Consider the following 23,403-nt stretch of genomic DNA (forward strand, 5'->3'; position numbering starts at 1 on the left):
TGCCAGAGACCTTTTAAACTCTCCCACCTGAGACAGCTGCTGACTGAGACACTTGATTTAAACCCTTTGAACCGAGACAATCACCCGAGGAATATCCAAGTGGTGCCCTGGGTGTGTGGTTGTATGAAGGTTTGATTTTCCTTTTCCAATTGTTGCCTGTGGGTGGCAGGGTGACTTAATCGCTGGTATTTCTCCACAGCTGAGACTTCAGCCCAGAGCAACTGTTTCACTAGGGTAGGAAGGAGACCACCTGAACACAAGACAGAGACATTTAGTCCCATCACACCAAACAGGTCCCCAGTTTCCTGGGCCATAACACTGTACAGGTCCTCGGCAAAGCTCCAGGGGAAAAGTCAAACGGTGTAAAATAATCACAGGGCAGAATCAGTGGAAAAACTCTGGTAACATGAATACCCAGAATAGATCAACCCTCCCCCACCAAGGAAAGATACGGCAGATGTAACTGAAGATCCCATTCATAAACAGCTGGCTGAGATGTCAGAAATTGAATTCAGAATTTGGATTGCAAACAAGATTAATAGAATGGAGGAAAATTTGGAATTAGAAATTCAACAAGCAATTCAAAAGTCGAAATTAGAAATTCGAGGAGATATTCAAAATTTGTCTCAAGAATTCACGAATTTAAAGACAAAACCACCAAAGACTTTGATGCACTAAAGCAATAATTTTCAACCCTCAAAAATATGAAAAATACAGTAGAATCCCTCAGTAAGAGAGTGGAGCAAGAAGAAGAAAGGATTTCTGACATTGAAGATAGAGCTTTAGAACGCTCTCAAACTCTCAAAGAGGAAAAGAAATGGAGAGCAAACATGGATCATTCTCTCAGAGAGATCTGGGATAATTCGAAGAAGGCTAATATCTGCCTCATTGGAATCCCTGAAAGTGAAGAAGTAGTGTCACAAGGCACAGAGGCTCTTCTCCATAAAATTATGAAACACAATTTTCCAGACATGCCAAGAGATTGTGAAATTCAGATAGCAGACAGTTACAGAATGCCAGCATGACTCAACCCAAGTAAAACATCCCCCAGGCATATCATAATTAACATCACTAAACTTAACATGAAGGAGAAAATTCTGAAAGCAGCCAGACATAAGAAATCCATTATCTACAAAGGGAAGATTATTAGAATGACAGCAGATCTCTCTGCTGAAACTTTTCAAGCCAGAAAACGGTGGTCATCAACTTTTAATCTCCTAAAGCAAAATAACTTTCAATCCCAGATACTGTATCCAGCTAAACAGAGTTTCATTTAGGATGGAGAAATTAAATACTTTAATGACATTCATATGTTGAAGAAATTTGCCATAACCAAACCAGCTCTTCAGGATATTCTCAGACCTATCCTCCATAATGACCGCCCCAATCCTCTACCACAAAAGTAAACTCACTCAGAAACCTTTGATCAAACTCTAAATTCCACAGTGGTGAAAGGATGAAAAATGTCCACTGGACTTTCGAAAAACTTGATACCCAAAATTTTACCAGGCTTATCAATATTCTCCATTAATGTGACCAACTCAAAATGTTCTCCAAAGAGGCACAGGTTGGCTGACTGGATACAAAAACTCAGGCCAGATATTTGCCGCATACAAGAATCACATCTTACCTTTAAAGATAAATATAGACTCAGGGTGAAAGGATGATCGTCCATATTTCAGACAAATGGTATTCAGAAAAAAACAGGTATTGCAATTCTATTTCCAGATACAATAGGCTTTAAACCAACAAAAGTAAGGAAGGAAAAAAGTGGTCACTTCGTATTTGTTAAGGGTAATACTCAATATGATGACATTTCAATTATTAATATTTATGCACCCAATCAGAATGCATCTCAATTTATAAGATAAACTCTAACAGACATGAGCAACTTGAGTTCCACCAGCTCCATAACAGACAGAGATTTTAACACTCCTTTGACAGTGTTGGATAGATCCTCCAATAAGAAGCTGAGCAAAGAAATTTTAGATTCAAACCTAACAATCCAACATTTGGATTTAGCAGACATCTACAGAACATTTCATCCCAACAAAACTGAATACACATACTTCTCATCAGCCCATGGAACATACTCCAAAATCAATCACATCTTAGGTCACAAGTCTAACATCAGTAAATTTAAAGGAATATAAATTATTCCTCGCATCTTCTCAGACAACCATGGAATAAAATTTGAAATCAAGAACAGGAATCTGCATACTCATACAAAAACATGGAAGTTAAATAACCTTGTGCTGAATGATAATTGTGTCATAGATGACATAAACAAGAATATTGGCAAAATTTTGCAACAAAACGACAATAAAGACATAAATTATCAGAACCTCTGGGATAGCACAAAGGCAGTCCAAAGAGGGAAATTTATAGCACTGCAAGCCTTCCTCAAGAGAATGAAAAGAGAGGAAGTTAACAGCTTAATGGGACATCTCAAGCAACGGGAAAAGGAAGAACATTCCAACCCTAAACCCAGTAGAAGAAAATAAATAACCTACATTAGAGCAGAATTAAAAGAAATTGTGAACAAAAGAATTACACTACAGATCAATAAATCAAAAAGACGGTTTTTTGAAAAGTTCAATAAAATAGATAAACCTTTGGCTAACCTAACCAGGAAAAAAAGAGTAAAATATCTAATTTCATCAATCAGAAATGACAAAGATGAAATAACAGCAGGCTTCCTAAAAATTCAAAAAATCCTTAATGAATATTACAAGAAACTTTATTCTCAGAAATATGAAAATCTCAAGGAAATTGATCAATATTTGAAAGCATGTCACCTTCCAAGACTTAGCCAGAATGAAGTGGAAATGTCGAACAGGCCAATATCACATTCTGAACTAGCATCAACCATACAAAATCTCCCTAAAAAGAAAAGCCCGGGACCAGATGGCTTCACGTCAGAATTCTACCAAACTTTAAAGAGGAACTAGTACCTATATTACTCAACCTGTTCCAAAACGTAAAAAAAGAAGAAAGACTACCCAAACGTTCTATGAAACAAACATCACCCTGATCCCCAAACCAGAAAAAAGACCCAACAAGAAAAGAAAATTATAGACCAATATAACTAATGAATATAGATGCAAAAATATTCAACAAGATCCTAACAAACAGAATACAGAAACACATCAAACAAATTATACATCATGACCAAGTCGGTTTTATCCTAGGGTCTCAAGGCTGGTTGAATATCCGTAAATCTATTCAGCACATAAATTAAAAAACAAAACCATATGATTCTCTCAATTGATGCAGAAAAAAAGCTTTTGAGAATATCCAGCATCCCATGATCAGAACACTTAAGAAAATTGGTATAGAAGGGACATTTCTTAAACTGATAGAGGCCATCTACAGCAAACCCACAGCCAATATCATATTGAATGGAGCTAAATTGAAATCATTTCCACTCAGATCAGGAACCACACAAGGCTGCCCATTGTCTCCACTGCTTTTTAACATTGTAATGGAAGTTTTAGCCATCACAATTAGGGAAGAAAAGGCAATCAAGGTTATCCATATAGGGTCAGAATAGATCAAACTTTCGCTCTTCACAGATGATATGATTGTATATCTGGAAAACACCAGGGATTCTACTACAAAACTCTCAGAAGTGATCAAGGAATACAGCAGCATCTCAGGTTACAAAATCAACATTTATAAATCAGTAGGCTTTAAATATGCCAACAATAGTCAAGCTGAAAAAACAGTTAATGACTCTATTCCATTCACAGTAGTGCCAAAGAAGATGTAATATTTGGGAGTTTATCTAACAAAGAATGTGAAAGATCTCTATAAACAGAACCATGAAACTCTAAGAAAAGAAATAGCTGAAAAGGTTAAGAAATGGAAAAACATACCATGCTCATGGCTGAGAAGAATCAAAATTGTTAAAATGCCCATACTACCCAAAGCAATATACAATTTTAATGCAATCCCAATTACAGCTCCACTGTCATACTTAAAGATCTTGAAAAAATAATACTTCATTTTATATGGAATCAGAAAAACCTTCAACAGCCAAGACATTATTCAGAAATAAAAACAAAGCAGGAGGAATCACGCTACTGGACCTCAGATTATACTATAAATAGATAGTGATCAAAACAGAATGGTACTGGCAGAAAAACAGAGAGGCAGATGTATGGAACAGAGTAGAGAACCAACATATGAAACCAGCTACTTACCGTTATTTGATCTTTGACAAGCCAAATAAAAACATTCAGTGGGGAAACGATTCCCTATTTAACAAATGGTGCTGGGTGAACTGGCTGGCAACCTGTAAAAGGCTAAAACTGGACCACACCTTTAACCATTAACTAAGATACTCTCACTGGATTAAAGATTTAAACTTAAGACATGAAACTATAAGCATACTATAAGAGAGTGCAGGGAAAACTCTTGAAGAAACTGGTCTGGATGAGTATTTTATGAGGAGGACTCCCAGGGCAATTGAAGCAGCTTCAAAAATACACTAATGGGAACTAATCAAACGAAAAAGCTTCTGCACAGCCAAGAACACAGTAAGTAAAGCAAGCAGACAGCCTTCAGAATGGGAGGAGATATTTGCAGGTTATGTCTCCGACAAAGGATTAATAACCAGAATCCACAGAGAACTCAAACGTATAAGCAAGAAATGAACAAGTGATCCCATCTCAGAATGGGCAAGGAACTTGAAGAGGAACTTCTCTGAAGAAGACAGGCGCATGGCCTACAGACATATGAAAAAATGCTCATCATCTTTAATCATCAGAGACATGCAAATCAAAACTACTCTGAGATATCATCTAACTCCAGTAAGATTAGCCCATATCACAAAATCCCAAGACCAGAGATGTTGGCGTGAATGTGGAGAAAAGGGAACACTTCTACACTGCTGGTGGGAATGCAAATGAATACATTCCTTTTGGAAAGATGTTTGGAGAACACTTAAGAGATCTAAAAACAGATCTGCCATTCAATCCTATAATTTCTCTACTAGGTATATACCCAGAAGACCAAAAATCACATTATAACAAAGATATTTGTACCAGAATGTTTATTGCAGCCCGATTCATAATTCCTAAGTCATGGGAAAAGCCCAAGTGCCCATCGATCCACAAATGCATTAATAAATTGTGGTATATGTACACCATGGAATATTATGCAGCCTTAAAGAAAAAAGCTATAAACCAGTTATAACCTAAGATTATGTGGAGGGGATGGAGGGGAGGGAGGGAGGGAGGAGGATGCACGGAGGGAGTGTGATTGGTGGGATCACACCTGCAGTGCATCTTACAAGGGTACATGTGAAACTTAGTAAATGTAGAATATAAATGTCTTAACACAATTACTAAGAAAATGCCAGGAAGGCTATGTTAACCAGTGTGATGAAAATGTGTCGAATGGTCTATAAAAGCAGTGTATGGTGTCCCATGATTGCATTCATGTACACAGCTATGATTGAATAATAAAAGAAAATCATCTGCTATTTCCTTTTATAGGATTTCATAATTTTCTTTTTTTTATTTTTATTTTTACATATACATGTGGTAATTAGGTTTCCATACTTTTGCCTTCACAAAATTAAAAAGACTTAAAATTTAATAACAATAACAATGTTTAAGGTAAGGACTAGAAACAAAAACCTTGTAAAGAATGAACGAACATAAATACATACAGAAAAGGAATCATACAATTGCTACATTGAAATATCAAGCAATAATAATAATAATAATGCAAAGAAAGTAACATTCACATTGTCAAATAAGAGTATGTCTATTATAGAATGCTTTGACTCTGAGATTCAGTACAGAGTCATCAGTAAAATTATTTTTTAAGTCTAAAAAAATAGACAACTAATATTTATAACTAAAAGGAAAAGATAATTTCAAAAAACAGATCATGGGGGAGCGCCCGGGTGGAGCGGGCGGCAGGGCGCGGAGGAGCCGAGCGGCCCAGCGGAGGGCCAGGGGCCGGGCGGGAGCAGCGGCAGCGGAGCTGCCGGTCCTACATGATGAGAGATTTTGGGGTGCTTCTCTCTCCTCTGTGTAGTCGATAGTTTGGGTGGTGAAGAGATGGCTGACAGTGTCAAAACATTTCTCCAGGACCTGGCCAGGGGAATCAAAGACTCCATATGGGGTATTTGCACCATCTCAAAGTTAGATGCTCGAATCCAGCAAAAGAGAGAGGAGCAGCGCCGAAGAAGGGCAAGCAGTGTCCTGGCACAGAGGAGAGCCCAGAGCACGGAGCGGAAGCAAGAGAGTGAGCCACGTATTGTTAGTAGAATTTTCCAGTGTTGTGCTTGGAATGGTGGAGTATTCTGGTGTAGTCACCTCTTATTTTATCGAATGTTTATTCCTGGGCTTCAGTATGTAACAGCCCTAATTATCGGTGATCCATCACTGCATGGAGTTTTTTGGTCCTGGCTGGAATTCTTCCTCACGTTAATTTTCAGCACTCTCTGGGTGCTTCCCCTGTTTGTGCTGAGCAAAGTCGTAAATGCCATTTGGTTTCAGGATACAGCTGACCTGGCATTTGAGGTATCAGGGAGGAGACCTCATCCATTCCCCAGTGTCAGTAAAATAATTGCTGACATGCTTTTCAACCTTTTGTTGCAGGCTCTTTTCCTTATCCAGGGAATGTTCGTGAGCCTCTTCCCTAACCATCTTGTTGGTCAGCTGGTTAGTCTCCTTCATATGTCCCTTCTGTACTCACTATATTGCTTTGAATATCGTTGGTTCAATAAAGGAATTGAAATGCACCAACGGTTGTCAAACATAGAAAGGAACTGGCCTTACTACTTTGGCTTTGGTTTGCCGTTGGCTTTTCTCACGGCAATGCAGTCCTCATACATTATCAGTGGCTGCCTTTTCTCCATCCTCTTTCCTTTATTCATTATCAGCGCCAATGAGGCAAAGACCCCTGGAAAAGCATACCTCTTCCAGTTGCAACTCTTCTCCTTGGTGGTCTTCTTAAGTAACCGACTCTTCCACAAGACAGTGTACCTGCAGTCTGCCCTGAGCAGCTCAACCTCTGCAGAGACGTTCCCTTCGCCACATCCATCTCCTGCCAAACCGAAAGCTGCTGCAGGCCACTGAGCTCCCTGTCACCCAAAGGGGGTGGGTGGGAGGGGAGGGAGGCTGCCAAGGGCCTTCTGCATATTCACTTCTCTCTGAGGAATTGGAAGGTTTGTCTCTGGTGCACATGAGGCAGAATCTTCCTGACATCAATGTGTGGATTCTTACCACCACCTGAGTCTGAAAGGACCACAGGTTTTTCTGCAGCTATTTTCTAGCCTTTGCCATCCCCTGTGCTGTGCCTGGATTTTGTTTTGTCCCTGTGCTATTTACCCTCCTCCTTTCCTGCCTTCCACCACCCTTGGATGAATGGGTTTTGTAATTCTAGCTGTTGTATTTTGTGGATTTGTTATTTTTGTTGTTTTTCTGTGAAGCACATACATTGGATGTGGGAGGTAAAGGAGGATCTCAGTTGCTCCTGGTCACTCCTGCTTTAGCCATCACTGTCTTGTTTCTTGTAACTCAGGTTAGGATTTGGTCTCTCTTGCTCTACTGCAAAAAAAAAAAAAAAAGAAAGAAAAAGAAAAAAAGAGCCTGAAGAGATGAAGAGATGGGACAGGAGGAAAGACCTCACAGCCCGACCCTATAGGTTTTGGAGTGATTTTTTTTCTTCCCCATGAAGGGGAAAAAGCTTATTTCACTGGTACATTATAGCCCCTCAGTTTGGGGAGGTACCAATTTTGGCAAATGCCACTGCAACACAATACTCAGAGACCTGAACTTTTAAACTCTGGGGGAACAGAAATTTATGGTTGGCCACTGCCGGGTCTGTCTGGTATTGCAGAGGAATATCGGGGGCTGCAAATAGGAACTGAAGGGGTAAACTTACTAAACCCATGGCATCCTGTGATTGGTTGGTATTCCTGTCATGAGAGACTAAATATGGGGCTAACGTCAAAATACTTGTACAATTTTAAAATTTCACAATTAAACGTGAGCTGGTTTCCCACAAAAAAAAAAAAAAAAAAAAACATATCATGCCAAATCTTACAGACAATAGAAAAAGAAGAAATACTTCACAATCATTTTACTAGATCTGGGTACAACTGATATTAAAATTGGGGAAAATATATTATTATAAAGGGGAAATTACAAACATACGTCACTTATAAATGAGGATACAATATCCTAAAAAACATTTTAACAAGTTGAGTTAAAAAATTAATGTTTAAGTAATATACTTTGTTCAAAATTAAAACAAATTTATGTGAAAATTAGTCACTATTTTCTTTTTTTTTCTTTTTTTCCTTTCCCTCACCCCTTCCCTCCTTCTGTCTGCTCTCCCCTTCTCCCATGCCCCACCATGTAATTAATTGTCATTGTCCTCATATCAAAATTAAGTACAGAGGTTCATACTTCTCCATTCCTGTGGTGCTTCACTAGAATAATGTGTTCCACCTCCATCTAGATTAGTACAAATGCTGCAAAATCTCCATTTTTTACAGCTGAATAATATTGCATGGTATACATATACCACAGCTTACCAATCCATTCCTGGATTGAAGGATATTTAGGTTGTTTCCACATTTTGGCAATTGTAAATTGAGCTGCGATAAACAGCCTAGTACAAGTGTCTTTATAATAAAAGTTGTTTTTTTTTTCTTCTGGATAGATGACCAATAATGGGATTGCAGGATCAAACAGGAGGTCTAGGTTGAGTTCTTTGAGGTTTCTCCATACTTCCTTCCAAAAAGGTTGTATTAGTTTGCAGTCCCACCAGCAGTATAAAAGTGTTCCTTTCTCTCCACATCCACGCCAGCATCTGCAGTTTTGAGATTTTGTGATATAGGCCATTCTTGCTGGGGTTAGGTGATACCTGAAGATGGTTTTAATAATTATCTCTAATAATTAGGGATGATGAACACTTTTTCATATGATTGCTAACCATTTGTCTGTCATCTTTGGAGAAGATTCTATTCATCTCTCTTCCCCATTGATGTATGGAATTGTTGGTTTTTTTCTTGTGAATTAATTTAAGTTATGTATAGATCCTGGTTATTAAGTTTTTATATGATTCAAAATATGAAAATATCCTTTCTCATTGGGTAGGATGTCTATTTGTTTTGGTTGTTGTCTCCTTGGCTGTATAGAAACTTTTCAGTTTAATTAAATCCCATTTTTTTTATTATTGCTGTTGCTGCTATTGCCATGGCAGTCTTCCTCATAAAATCTTTCCACAGGCCAATATTTTCCAGTGTTTTTCCTATTCTTTATGTGAAGATTTTTATTGTTTCATGCCTTAAATTTAAGTCCTTTATCCATCTTGAATAATTTTTTGTGAGTGTAGAAAGGTACAGGTCCAGTTTCAGTCTTTTACATGTGGATATCCAATTCTCCCAGCACCATTTATTGAATAGGGAATCTTTCCCCCAGTGGATGTTCTTATTTGATTTATCAAAGATTAGGTGGCTGTAAGTTGTTGGTTTCATTTCCTGGTTGTCTATTTGATTCCAAATGTCAATGTCTCTATTTTTGTGCCAGTACCATGCTGTCTTGACCACTATGGCCTTGTAATACAGCCTAAAATCCGGTATGGTGATTCCCCCAGCTTTGTTTCTATTACTAAGAATTGACTTAGCTATGTGAGGTTTTTTTTCTGGTTCCATACAAAATGCAGAATCATTTTTTCCAAGTCTTGAAAATAGGATGTTGGTATTTTAATAGGGATGGCGTTGAATCGGTAAATTGCTCTGGGAAGTATAGACATTTTAACAATGTTGATTCTTCCCACATATGAGCATGGTATGTTCTTCCATTTGTTTAAGTCCTCTGCTATTTCCTTTCTTAAGGTTACATAATTTTCTTTATAGAGGTCCTTCACCTCTTTTATTAGGTATATTCCTAAGTATTTCATTTATTTTGGGGCTATGGTGAAAGGAGTTGTGTCTTTAACTAATATCTCATCTTGGCTACTATATTTTTTAATGACTTCCAAGAGTCTTGTGGTTGAGTCTTTAGGGTTCTCTAAGTATAAGATCATATCATCAGCAAAGAGGGAGAGTTTAAACTCCTCTGCTCCGATTTGGATGCCCTTTATTTTCTTGTCTTGTCTAATTGTATTGGCTAGAACTTCCAGGGCTATGTTTAATAGTAAGGTTGACAGAGGACATGGTTCCAGTTCTAAGAGAAAAAGCTTTCAGTTTTACTCCATTCATTCATAATTTTCTTTATAGAGGTCCTTTACCTCATTTGTTAGGTATATTCCTAGGTATTTCATTTTCTTTGAAGCTATGGTGAAGGGAGTTGTGTCCTTAATTAGCCTCTCATCTTGACTATTATTGGTGTATACAAAGATTACTGACTTGTTCACATTGATTTTATATCCTGAGAAATTGCAGTATTCCTTGATCACTTCCAGGAGTCTTGTGGTTGAGTCCTTTGGGTTCTCTCAGTATAAGATCATATCATCAGCAAAGAGGAAGAGTTTGTCCTCTGTTCCCATTTTGATGCCCTTTATTTCCTTGCCTTGCCAAATTGTATTGGCTAGAACTTCAGCACTATGCTGAATAGTAATGGTGACAGAGGACAATCTTGTCTGGTTCCAGGTCTAAGAGGAAAAGCTTTCGGTTTTACTCCATTCAGTAAAATATTAGCTGTGGGTTTGTCATAGATAGCTTTTATCTGTTTCAGAAATGTGCCACATATGCCTATACTCTTTAGTGTTCTAATTAGAAAAGGATGCTGGATTTTATCGAATGCTTTTTCTGCTTCTATTGTGATGATCATATGGTCTTTGTTTTTGCTTCCATTGATATGGTGGATAACGTTTACAAACTTGTGTATGTTAAATCAGCTTTGCGTCCATGGAATGAAACCTACTTGATCACGATATATGACTTTTTTGATGATAAGTTGTAATCTATTAGCTAGGATTTTGTTGAGAATTTTTGCTTCTATATTCATTAGTGAAATTGGTCTGAAATTCTCCTTTTTAGTTGGATCTTTTCCTGGTTTTGTTATCAGGCTGATGTTTGCTTTGTAGAACATGTTAAGGAAGATTCCTCCTTCCTCCTAAATTTTTAGAAATAATTTCTGCAGTACGGGAATAAGCTGTTCCTTGAAGGTTTGATAGAACTCTCATGCAAACTGATCCAGACCAGGGCATTTTTTTGTTGGAAGATTTTTTATTGTTTCTTTGCTCTCAGAGCTTGAAATTGGTCTGTTCAGGGGCTCTATTTCTTCCTGGCTAAGTCTAGGGAGAGGGTGTAATTCCAAATATTGATCCATTCCCTTCACATTGCCAAATTTCTGGCCTAGAGATTCTGGTAGTATTCAGAGATGATCTCTTGTATCTATGTGGCATCAATTGTTATTTCCCCTTTAGCATTTCTGATTGAGGTTACCAGAGATTTTACTTTTCTATTTGTAGTTGGTCTGGCCAAAGTTTTGTCTATTTTATTTATTTTTTCAAACAAACAAGTCCTTGTTTTATTAATTTTCTCAATGATTATTTTGTTTTCAGTTTCATTGGTCTCTGATTTAGTTTTGGATATTTATTTTCTTCTGCTAGGTTTAGGCTTAGATTGTTCTTCTTTTTCCAATTCCATAAGATGGCTTGTGAGTTTGTTGATGCTCTCGCTTTCTGTTTTTCAAATGTAGGCATCTAATGTGATAAATTTTCCTCTCAGAACTGCTTTTGCAGTATCCCACAGGTTTTGATAGCTTGTGTCTTCATTGTTGTTATTCTCAAGAAAGTTAATGATTTCCTCTTTTATTTCTTGCTGCACCCAAATATCATTCAACAGAAGTTTGTTTAATTTCCATGCCTTTGTGTGGGGCTGACGGTTTTTGTTGGAGTTGAGTTTCACCTTTAGTGCCTTGACGTCTGATTAGATACAAGGTAAAATTTCAATACATTTGAATCTTTTTTCTTTTGTGTCCTAGGATAAGATAAATTTTGGAGTGTTCCATGGGGCGATAAGAAGAATGAATGTTCTTTATCTTTGGGATGGAGTGTTCTATATGCATCTATCAAGCACAGTTCTTCTAGGGTCTCATTTATGTCCCTTATATATTTGTTTAATTTCTGTTTAGAGGATATGTCCAGCTCTGTAAGAGGAGTGTTAAAGTCCCCTGTTATTATGGTGTTATAGGATATCATGTTGCTCATACTCGATAAGGTCTGTTTTAAGAATCTGGGAGCATTTAAATTGGGTACATAAATATTTAGAATTGAAATGTCTTCATGTTGTATTTTTCCCTTGACCAATATAAAGTGACCATCACACTCTTTTTTTACTTTAGTTGCTTTAAATCCACATGTATTGAAAATAAGATTGCAAATTCTCTAATCTTCTGAATTCTAGTTGCCTGAAAATTGTCTTCCAATCCTTCACTCAGAGTTTTAATTTGTCTTTTGAAGCTAGTTGTGTTTCCTGCAGACAGAAAATGTATGGCTTGTGTTTTTTTTTTTTTTTTTTTTTTTTGTAGAGACAGAGTCTCACTTTACTGCCCTTGGGTAGAGTGCCGTGGCGTCACACGGCTCACAGCAACCTCCAACTCCTGGGCTGAAGTGATTCTCTTGCCTCAGCCTCCCGAGTAGCTGGGACTACAGGCGCCAGCCACAACGCCCGGCTATTTTTTGGTTGCAGTTTGGCCGGGGCTGGGTTTGAACCCGCCACCCTTGGCATATGGGACCGGCGCCCTACTCACTGAGCCACAGGCGCCGCCCCTTTGGCTTGTGTTTTTTAAGTCAATCAACCCTTCTATGCCTCTTCAGTAGGGAATTCAAGCCATTAACATTTATTGAGATAATTTATGAGCATGGTAGTGTGCTATTCATCTTATTTTGTGAGACTCCACTGCTTAGTTTTATCTTTTGCATCATTGTGGAAACTAGGTACTGTGCTTTAATCTCTGGTTGCTTACTTTGCTGATGGTCCATTGTGCTGGTCAGTGTGTCAAACAGGTTAATGTATTTCATGGAGAACTGGTCTTGTTGTGCAAATTTCCTCAATGTTTGCATATCAGTAAAAGATTTGATTTCTCCATCAGTTTTAAAGCTTAGCTTAGCAGAATATAGCATTCTGAGCTGGAAATTGTCCTGTTTAAGCAGTTTAAAGGTAGATGACCATTGTCTTCTGCCTTGAAAAGTTTCATTAGAGAAGTCTGCAGTCACACTGATGGATTTGCAACTGTAGGTCAACTGGCACTTACTCCTGGCAGCTTGACAAATCTTTTCTTTTGTCTTGACTTTGGACAGGTTCATCACAATGTGTCTTGGAGAAGCTTGGTTAGAGTTGAGGCAACCTGGACGCCGATATCCCTCTGAAAAGAGTGTGCCAGAATCTTTAGTGATATTTGGGAAATTTTCATTTATAATATTCTGTAGTATGGCTTCCATACCCCTGGGGCATTCTTTTTTCCCTTCTTGGATACCTATAACTTGTATGTTTGAATACTTCATAGAGTCCCATAATTCTGTCAGTGAACATTCTTTCTCTGGCTTCTTTACTGCCTCTTTAACTATCTGAGTTATCTCAAGAGCTTTGTCCTCTACCTCTGAGATTCTTTCTTCTGAATGGTCTAATCTGTTGTTGATACTTTCTATTCCATCTTTAAGTCCCCTAATTGACTGCTTCAGTTCCTTCAGCTCTGCTATATCTTTTCTATATTCTTCATATTATTTATTGATTCTGTTTTTGGATTTCCTTTTGGTTATTTGCCACTTTATCAGCAATTTCCTTCATTGTTTCCATCATTTCCTTCATTGTTTTTATAATCTGTATCCTTAATTCCCTTTCTGTAATTTCTAACATGTCTTTATTGGTGGAATCCTCTGCAGTAGCTACCTCACGGTCCCTTGAATGGGTTGCTCTGGACTTTTTATGTTGCCAGGATTTTTCTGCTGATTCTTCCTCATGAGTGTTTTCTTTCATCTGTTTCCTTGCCCTAATTTGCCTTTCACTTCCTCTTGCTGTTTAAGTTACCATGCCTCTGGACGAGGGTTTTGATGAGTCCTTTTGGTATAGCACCAGAAGGATGAGAAGATTGAAGAGCAAGAAGGGAAAAAAGAAAAAGAAAAAGAAGAAGAAAAGAAAAAAGAGAAAGGAGAGGGGTGAGTAAAAGGTAATATCGACAAAAAGAAGAGAGGCACAGAAAGAGGGAGACAGGAGGAATATAAGTGTACAGTAGGGTGTTTTGACCAAACCTTAAAAACCCCCAACCTCTGGAGGTGCCAGGTTGGGTGGTTCCCTTCAGGTCAGCAGCTCTTTGCTAACCTATTCAGACACAGTATCTCACCTCCAACAAGAAGAGAGGAAAGAAAAAAATGCTATAAATCAAACCAAAACAAGCAAACAGAAAACTTTATGGGACAAAATTAGGGGAAAAACCAAATAATAGGTGTAGAAACACTAGCAAAAATAAAGTTCTAATTGTTAAAGAAGGAGACAATGGAAAATTATATTTCAACTAGGTAAATGAAGAAAGAAAAAGAAAATAGAAAGAAAAATCTAGAGGGAAAATGTTGAAATAAAAAGAAAAAATACCAAAACCAAAGCAGTATATATTTCTTGCTGAATATTGCCTGGGCGACAAGTGATCTTCTGGGGTATGAGATGTTAATCACAATGCTGATACAGCTATACAAGATGGATACTGCAGGCCTCTGCTGATTTCTCAAACACCGCAGGGTGGAGAACCTAAATCTCTCCTCAGCCCACTTAAAAGGCATTTTAAACTGCTAACCTTGGCTAAGCAGAAGCTTTCCCAGGAAAGGAACTGTCACTGGGATCACTCCTGAAGTGGCTGTCCACTTACCCAGTGTGCCAAAACTGGTCTCACTCTATGCCCCTGAGGGCCAAGGCTGTAAGGCATCTCAGTTCCCACCTTTAGGCTGCTCAATCACTAGATTACTCGCCCAGGGTCTCCTGCCTGATTCTTGTTCTGCGACCCTAAGGGCAGAGACAGGGCAATTCTCCCACAATGGCTCCACACGGCCCACAGCTGAACACTATTAGATCCATCCGGCTTAGCAGCTCAGTCTTGAGCTGTAGACAATGCTTAAAGTCCTCTTCAATCTTGCCCAAGTTCTCCCAAGTTAGTTCAACTAAGTGCCATGTCCAAATAAAACAAAACAGCTTACAGGTAAGGCCTTTCCAGTTTGCAATCTCACTCCTGGTGTACTTACAGCTGCCGGCGGGATTAGACAGAACGAACACACACAACCACTTGCCAGTACTCCACTGCTTTTGTCCTCCTCATGGGGTCCAGAAGTTTCTCACTGACTCCCTGTGTCCCCAAAGGGATGTTTCTGGGCAGATCCCACCAGCCAGAGATGCCTGGAATCTTCTCTCCCCAGTCTCACTGTGCCCAGTTGCAAGGAAGTTGTTACTCGGCCACCATCTTGCTCCTCCTGATTCCCCCACATTTTTAACAGATAAAAAAAAAATGTGGCTAGGCACCTGTACCACAATGGTTATGGCGCCAGCCACATACACCAAGGGTGGCGGGTTTGAATCTGCCCTGGGTCAGCTAAACCACGATGACAACTACAACAAAAAACAGCCAGGCATTGTGGTGGGTGCCTGTAGTCCCAGCTACTTGGGGAGACTGAGGCAAGAGAAGTGCTTAAAGCCAAGAGTTGAAGGTTGCTGTGAGCTTTGATGCAACAGCACTCTACAGAGGATGACATAGTGAGACTCTGTCTCAAAAAAAAAGACAGATGCAGAAAGGTATACCTGATTCTCTTTGGAAGGAAATGGGTAGAGCAGGAAAGGGTTAAATGAAGGTCATGATGCAGAGCCTACAAGATTATCTCCATAGTATCACCTTATCTAAAGTTCTGCATATCTCATCATAATATTGTAATGGCTTTGAGTATATATAGAACTCATAGAACACTGTGTAAAATGTCATGTTTATGGAATCTACTTAAAGAAAAATGTGAATGCATCTACCTCAGAGTCTAGTGACCTGGGTTTTTGGTCCCATTTCCCACAGTAACAAACTGTGTCCCTGGGTTATTTACATGACATTTTAAGCCTCAGTTTCCTCATCTATAAAGTTAGGATGGACTAATCACTTTCAATGAAACTTCTGCTACTAAACTGAAATATAAATGGACAGCAATAAGCTGAATTCCTTTAATTTCTTAAAAAACTAACATCCACAATAGGCCTGTATTATATAGGGAAGAATCATTTCCCGTAAGTTTTTTTGCTTGTTTTGTTTTGCTTTTGTTTTTAGAGACAGAGTCTCACTTTGTTGCTCTTTGTAGAGTTTTGTGGTGTCACAGCTCAAAGCAACCTCCAACTCTTGGGCTCAAACAATTCTCTTGCCTCAGTCTCCCAAGTGGCTGGGACTACAGCTACCCGCCACAATGCCCAGCTGTTTTTAGAGACAAGGTCTCACTCTGGCTCAGACTCATCTTGAATCTCTGAGCTCAGGCAATCCACCTGCATCAGCCTCCCAGAGTGCTAGCATTACAGGCATGAGCCACAGCGCCTGGCCCCATAAGTTCTTTTTTAAAGAACCAGAGTCTTGCTCTTGCCAGAATAGTCTTGAGCAGACCACCACAATTGGCTAAATTTTCTATTTTTTGTAGAGATGAGGTCTCACTCTTTCTCAGTATGGTCTTGAACTCTTGACCTCAAACACCCCTCTTGCCTCAGCCTCCCACAGTGCTTGGATTACAGACATGAATCATCACCCTTCACCCCATGTAAAGTCTTAAAGTGCCTAAATATCTGCTGAATCACCAAACACGATTTAAAGACCATGAAGATAAGAGTAAGAAAAATATGGATTCTAATCCTTGTTCTGCCAGGAGCTTCCTCTAGTAACTGGGAGAGGTCACTTTCTCTCTCCAATGTAATCTATCTCTGGAATACAAGATATGGTAAAAGCACCCTTGTGATTATTTATGAAAGTAATGCAGACACAAAAATCAGAATTTTTCTTTTTCTTACACTATGAGTATATTTCAGAGGTTCCTAGTTAGGGTCCACTCTCTCTATTCTAACCTAGTGTAACATTCACTATTCATTGCCAACATAACAGTATATCTTCTTCCTTACTAATTCTTCCAATAATCAGGCAGGCAAGCAACGTTCTCAAAAGAAGTGAACCCCTCTCCCAAATGGAGAGGGAATCTTAGTATTCCCAATTATAGACCCAAAAGTTGTTTTGCAAATGGCATGTGCTCACTTTGTGCCTCTGTGTCAGCATATTTTTAGCAACAACGTATTTTTAATTAAAGTACATACATTTTTTAGGTACAATGCCATTACATACTTAATAGACTACATAACTTTTATACATACTAGAAATCAATCAGCTAGGCCAATTTAATATAAGGAAAAGTCTGCTGGTGACTTTGGGAAGATATTATTTTTCTCTCTGAATAAAAGAAAAATGTAACATGAAAAGAACATTTTCCATCCTTATGTTTGGAATGATAATGTGATAATGTGGTATGTTAAGCTGTAAACCTCTTTTGATGAACTTGAGGTAAAGTCTAAAAGAATCACACAAAGAGGATACTGACCGAAACTTGTAACTGCCTACCTCCAGAGTTCTTAAGCAAATAAGAGTTCTTTCTGATGGTATTTGATGGTTAATTTTATAAGTCAACATGGATGGGCCACAATACCCAAATATTAGCTCAGACAGTAATCTAAATTTTTCTATAAAGGTAGCTTTTAGATGAGATTAACATTTTTCTTTTTGAGACAGTTTCCCTTTGTCGCCCTAAGTAGAGTGCCATGGCCTCATAGCTCACAGCAACTTCCAACTCTTAGGCTCAAGCGATTCTATTGTCTCAGCCTCCCAAGTAGCTAGGACTACAGGCACCTGCCACAATGCCCAGCTATTTTTTAGAGACAGGATCCTGTACTTGCTCAGGCTAGTCTCGATCCTATGAGCTCAGGCAATCCACTTGCCTTGGCCTCCTAGAGTGCTAGGATTACAGGCATGAGCCATAGCACCCGGCCTGAGATTAACATTTTTTTGTACACAGAATCTCACTCTGTTGCCCCACACTAGAATGCCAGGCCTAGTTCACACCAACCTCAAATTCCTGTGTTCAAGTGATCCTCTTCCCTTAGCCTCCCAACTAGATGGAACTAAAGCCACCTGCCACAAGGCCCAGCTAATTTTTCTATCTTTCTTTTTTTTAAGAGGAAGAAGGCTTTTATTCAACACATAGCATAGAATTCAAAATGGCTGCACTTCCCAAATGGCTCGTTTGTCTCCTTGTTATCCCCAGTCAAAAAGTTCCAGACCAAGGGTACCTTGCTCATTGGTCAATTATAATCAAGCTGAAGAAGCGAGCTCCCACATTTACAGAATTGCAGGCTTTCACAGAAGTGGAAGCAAACATCAGCCTCCAAGTCCCAAGAAGTTAATTTTTTACAAATTCCTAAGAGCTGAGTCACCATGGGGAAGACCTCACAGGTATATTCTTGAGGTCTCTTTGAGAACTCTGTTCTACACCTCACCCTTCCAAGGTATCCCCTCTCAGTGGCAGTGGGTTGAGTGGACCTCTCCTCAGTTCCCTAGTGGATCAGACATCCACCCCATCACACCAGCTCACATACAGCAACCAGCAACCCACGGCCTCGCAGTGCACTCCAAGCCACAGCTCCAGGCAAAGTTTCCTCACCAAATGCCACCTGACTCTCCTCTCTCAGTTGCTCTATGATAGCTCAGCCTAATGGTTTTCCTGATTCGCTCTCTTGCTCCTCCTCTCTATTTCTTTGTTTAGTTTCTGCTTGAAGGATCTGTCCAGTACTGTTAATAGGGTGTCAAAATCTCCACCTATTATAGGATAGGAAGATATCATATCGTACAGATCAGTTAGGGTTTGTTTTATATATCGAGGAGAATTCCGATAGGGTACATAGATGTTAACTATTGAAATCTCTTCATATTGTGTTTCCCTTGACCAGTATGAAGTGTCCATTTTTGTCTTTCATTATTTTTGTTGGTTCGAATGCCATTATGTCTGCATAGAAGATTGCAACCCCAGCTTTTTTCTGCTTTCCATTTTCCTGGAATACTGTTGCCCATCCCTTCACCCTGAGTCTTGTTTTATCTCTCTCTTTTTTTCTTTTTTTTTTTTTGCAGTTTTTGGCCAGGGCCAGGTTTGAACCCGCCACCTCCAGCATATGGGCCAGTTCGGTACTCCTTTGAGCCACAGGTGCCGCCCGACTCTTGTTTTATCTTTTGAGGTAAGGTGAGTTTCTTGTAGGCAACAGATATATGGCCTGAGTTTTTGTATCCAGTTGGCTAGCCTATGCCTCTTTAAAGGAGAGTTTAAACTATTTACATTGAGAGAACTGATAGATTTGGCAGAGTTTGGGTCATCCTGTTTTTCAGAAGTCCAGAGCTTAAGTTTATGCCACTCACCACTGTGGAAGGTAGGCTTTGTTCTTTACTTTCTGGGTAGGTTTAAGTTGGTGGTGTACCCTCCTGTTGCTTGTTATGAAGAATGGGTCTGAGTATTTCCTGTAGAGCTGGTCCAGTCATGGGAAATTTCCTCAGCATGTAGATGTCAGTGAAGTATTTGATTTCTCCATCACAAATGAAACTCAGTTTAGCAGTGTATAGGATCCTGGGCTGGAAATTGTTTTAAGAAGGCTGAAGGTCAATGACCATCCTTTTCTGGCTTGGAAAGTTTCAGCTGAAAGACCTGCAGTCATCCTTATGCTTTTCCCTTTGTAAGTAATACTTTTTGTACACTTAGCTGCTTGCAGAAGTTTCTCCTTCATATTAACATTGGCAAAATTAATTACAATATGTCTAGGAGATGCTTTGTTTGGATTGAGTTGTGCTGAGGTTCTGAAACTATCTACTATCTGAATTTCTGTGTCTCTTGCATTACTGGGGAAGGTCCCCACCATAATGTCTTGGAGCAGAGAATTTGTACCTTTGGGACCATCTTCTTCTCCTTCAGGTATCCCTATAATTTTGATGTTTGATTTCTTGGAATTCATAACTCCATTTTTCTGCCTCTTGGAATGCTTGGGATAGTTCAAAAGTCTTGTCTTCTTCATCTGAGACTCTTTCTTCACACTGCTCAATTCTATTTCTGAGAGACTCTATTGTATTTTGAAGCTCCTCAAATACCTTTTTCAATTCCTTAAGCTCTGCTATACCTTTCCTCATTATGTCCATATCCTTGGTGACTTCGTCTTCGAATTCATTAATTTCTTTTTTTTTTATTCATTAATTTCTTGAGACAACTTCTAAACTATTTTTTGGTTCTCTGCATCTTTTCTTCCATTCCAATTATCTTATTTGCCATCCATATTCTAAATTCTGTTTCTGACATTTCAGCAATTTCTCTGCAGATAGGACTGTCTGTTGTATTTTCTTTGACATTCCCAGGAGGCATTGATCTATTTCATGTTGCCAGAGTTCTTTAGCTGATTCCTCCTCATGAATATTTTCAGCTTCTTCCTCTTTTTCTCTTTTTTAGTATGTTAATTATACTTTTTTAGTTGAATTTATAAATTGTCCCTGATGAGTTCACTCTTCACCATTGCAGTGCCACCGCTGCACTGTTGCTTTTCTTCCACTTTTTTTTTCTGCCACTTGGTTCAGCCTGGGTGATGTGTACCTCATGCAGTCCTCTCAGTATGGAGCTCCTCTCATTCAGCTTCTATCCACTTCAGTCCAATATCTCTCCCTTTGGGCACAAGCCTCTGGCAAAAGCTACTTCTAGTCAGCCATCTTCCCACAATTGGGCTGCTTTTCTTAAAGGTCATGCTCAGTCCTACCCTTTCCAGTCACTAAGAACGTTCTGTCCCCTCTTCCAAGCTGTCTTTTACTTTAAGGCCTTCTATATGCCACTTATTTTCCAGGGTTTGGGGATTTAGGCCTCAATGATACTTTATTTTTGTTGTACAACCTAGGTCTTAATTTCCCTTCTGCTAGGATCCAAGTAACTCTTAACAATCATGGGTGAAAAGAAATTACTTTTAATGCTTATTATGTTCCAGGCACCATTCTATGTGCTTTATGGCTTTACATGTACTAACTAGTTTAATCCAAATAACATTTTTTAGGTAGTAAATAATTAAAAAGTTTAATTTGTAATTTCTTGACATATTGACTTTTAAAAGAATGACCTTATAGATTGTCTATAAAATCAGAGAAGTATTAAATATTCTTTATTTGACATTACACATAAACCACGCTAAAATGCCTTTCAATAAATAAAAGGCAGCATTTTAGTAGACCTAGGGAAATGAGATTGACATAATAAAGATCAAAAAATACAAAGTAAAAATTGCCACCTTCTCTCCAGCCCTTACCTTTAACACATTAATCTAATTTTTCTATGTTTAGAAAGGGTCTCGCTATTGTTCAGGCTGTTCTCAAACTGCTGAGCTCAAGGATTCTCCCACCCTTGCCTCCCAGAGTGCTAGATTACAGGTGTAAGCCATCATACCATAAACTTTGGTGAAATATGATTAACCTTTAGAATGTCTGTGGCCTTATACAGTTAGCCAAATACCATAGGAGAAGACGACTCAGGTCACTTGAGGAAGAGGAATGCCTTTAGAATTAAGTTGTAAAATCAACTCTTCCCTGGGTACTTTAGACTTGATAGCCCCTACAATAAACTGAGCCAAATCTCCTCCACACACATCATCTTGTTGCTTTAGAGAACCTTAACTAATACTAATATAATCCAATGTTAGAAACAGTTTTTCACTGCAAGTTAACAACCCAACTGACTCATTCAGTCACTTTGCTCCTGGACACTTATTATCCCTCTCTAATACCCTACTACAGAAAGTTATTACCAAAGTTCCTTGATACACAGGTAAACCACATTTTATTGTGCTTTGTTTTATTGCACTTCACAGCCATTACATTTTTACAAATAGAAGGTTTATGGCAATATAGTGTTAAGCATATGAATTTTTGCCAACAGTATGTGTTCACTTTGTGTCTCTGAGTCAACATATATTTAGCAATAAAGTGTTTTTTAATTAAACTATATAGTTTCTTTTTTAGATATAATGCCATTGCATACTGAATAGACTACAGTAAGTGCAAACATAATTTTTATAGGCACTAGGAACCAAAAAAAATGGTGACTCACTTTATTCAATATTCACTTTGTTGTGATATTTGCTTCATTGCAACTGTCTAAATAGGAGCCCACAATATTTCGCCTGTATTGAAGCTTCCATAAAAACATATATTAATCCAAACTAGAAGTTAAGAATATAGAATTATCTGTGTTAGAAGGCATGCAATTTTAAGTATTCCTGGTTTATAGCTAGAGCTAAGTAGGAGGAACACATTCACATTGCACCATTCATGATGAAGACATAGACTTGGAGAAAGCAGATAAACCTGGGTTTTAAAATCTATAGTGTGGCCAAACACATGAAAAAAGGCTCATCATCCTTAATCATCAGAGAAATGCAAATCAAAACTACTTTGAGATATCACCTAACTCCAATAAGCTTAGCCCACATAACAAAATCCCAAAACCAGAGATGTTGGTGTGGATGTGGAGAAAAGGGAACACTTCTACACTGCTGGTGGGAATGCACACTAATATGTTCTTTTTGGAAGGATGTTTGGAGAATACTCAGAGATCTAAAAATAGACCTGCCATTCCATCCTATAATTCCTTTACTAGGCATATACCCAGAAGACCAAAAATCACAATATAACAAAGACATCTGTACCAGAATGTTTATTGCAGCCCAATTCATAATTGCTAAGTCATGGAAGAAGCCCAAGTGCCCATCGACCCACAAATGGAATAATAAATTGTGGTACATGTATACCATGGAATATTATGCAGCCTTAAAAAAAGATGGAGACTTTACCTCTTTCATGTTTACATGGATGGAGCCGGAACATATTCTTCTTAGCAAAGTATCTCAAGAATGGAAGAAAAAGTATCCAATGTATTCAGCCCTACTATGAAGCTAATTTATAGCTTTCATATGAAGGCTGTACCCCAACTATAGCACAAGAATATGGGGAAAGGGCCAAGGGAGGGGAGAGGAGGGGTGAGGTTGGGGTGGAGGGAGGGTAATTGGTGGGGCCACACCCACAGTGCATCTTAGAATGGGTACAGGTGAAACTTACTAAATGCAGAATTCAAATGTCTTCATACAACAACTAAGAAAATGCCATGAAGGCTATGTTAAACAGTTAGATGAAAATATTTCAGATTGTATATGAAACCAGCACATTGTACCCCTTGGCTGCACTAATGTACACATCTATAATTTAATAATATAAAAAAAAAAAGAAATCTGTTAAGGGCATAAGTATGATCCTAAGAAAAAACTACCCATTTTAAATGAAATCATATTCCCCCCCCCAAAAAAAAATCTATAGTGTGTGT

General features: G+C 38.6%; 2 protein-coding genes across 4 annotated transcripts in view; one reads left to right on the top strand and one right to left on the bottom strand.

Annotated features, from left to right (window-relative positions):
- OPHN1 (oligophrenin 1) overlaps positions 1-23,403 on the bottom strand; it is a 721,258-nt gene that overhangs the window by 318,129 nt on the left and 379,726 nt on the right. The gene's annotated exons all lie outside the window — the stretch shown is intronic.
- On the top strand, positions 5,912-7,608 carry LOC128577664 (etoposide-induced protein 2.4 homolog). Of its 2 annotated transcripts, XM_053579947.1 has the most exons (2): positions 5,912-6,745; positions 6,858-6,975. In XM_053579947.1, the coding sequence occupies exons 1-2, from the start codon at positions 6,075-6,077 to the stop codon at positions 6,973-6,975; spliced, it is 789 nt and encodes a 262-aa protein (XP_053435922.1). In that variant the 5' UTR covers positions 5,912-6,074. The 2 variants fall into 2 exon arrangements, with proteins under 2 accessions (XP_053435922.1, XP_053435921.1); XM_053579946.1 differs by having other exon boundaries at positions 5,912-7,608.

This window comes from Nycticebus coucang, chromosome X (genome assembly GCF_027406575.1).
Source record: "Nycticebus coucang isolate mNycCou1 chromosome X, mNycCou1.pri, whole genome shotgun sequence".
In the NCBI taxonomy this organism is placed as follows: Eukaryota; Metazoa; Chordata; class Mammalia; order Primates; family Lorisidae; genus Nycticebus; species Nycticebus coucang.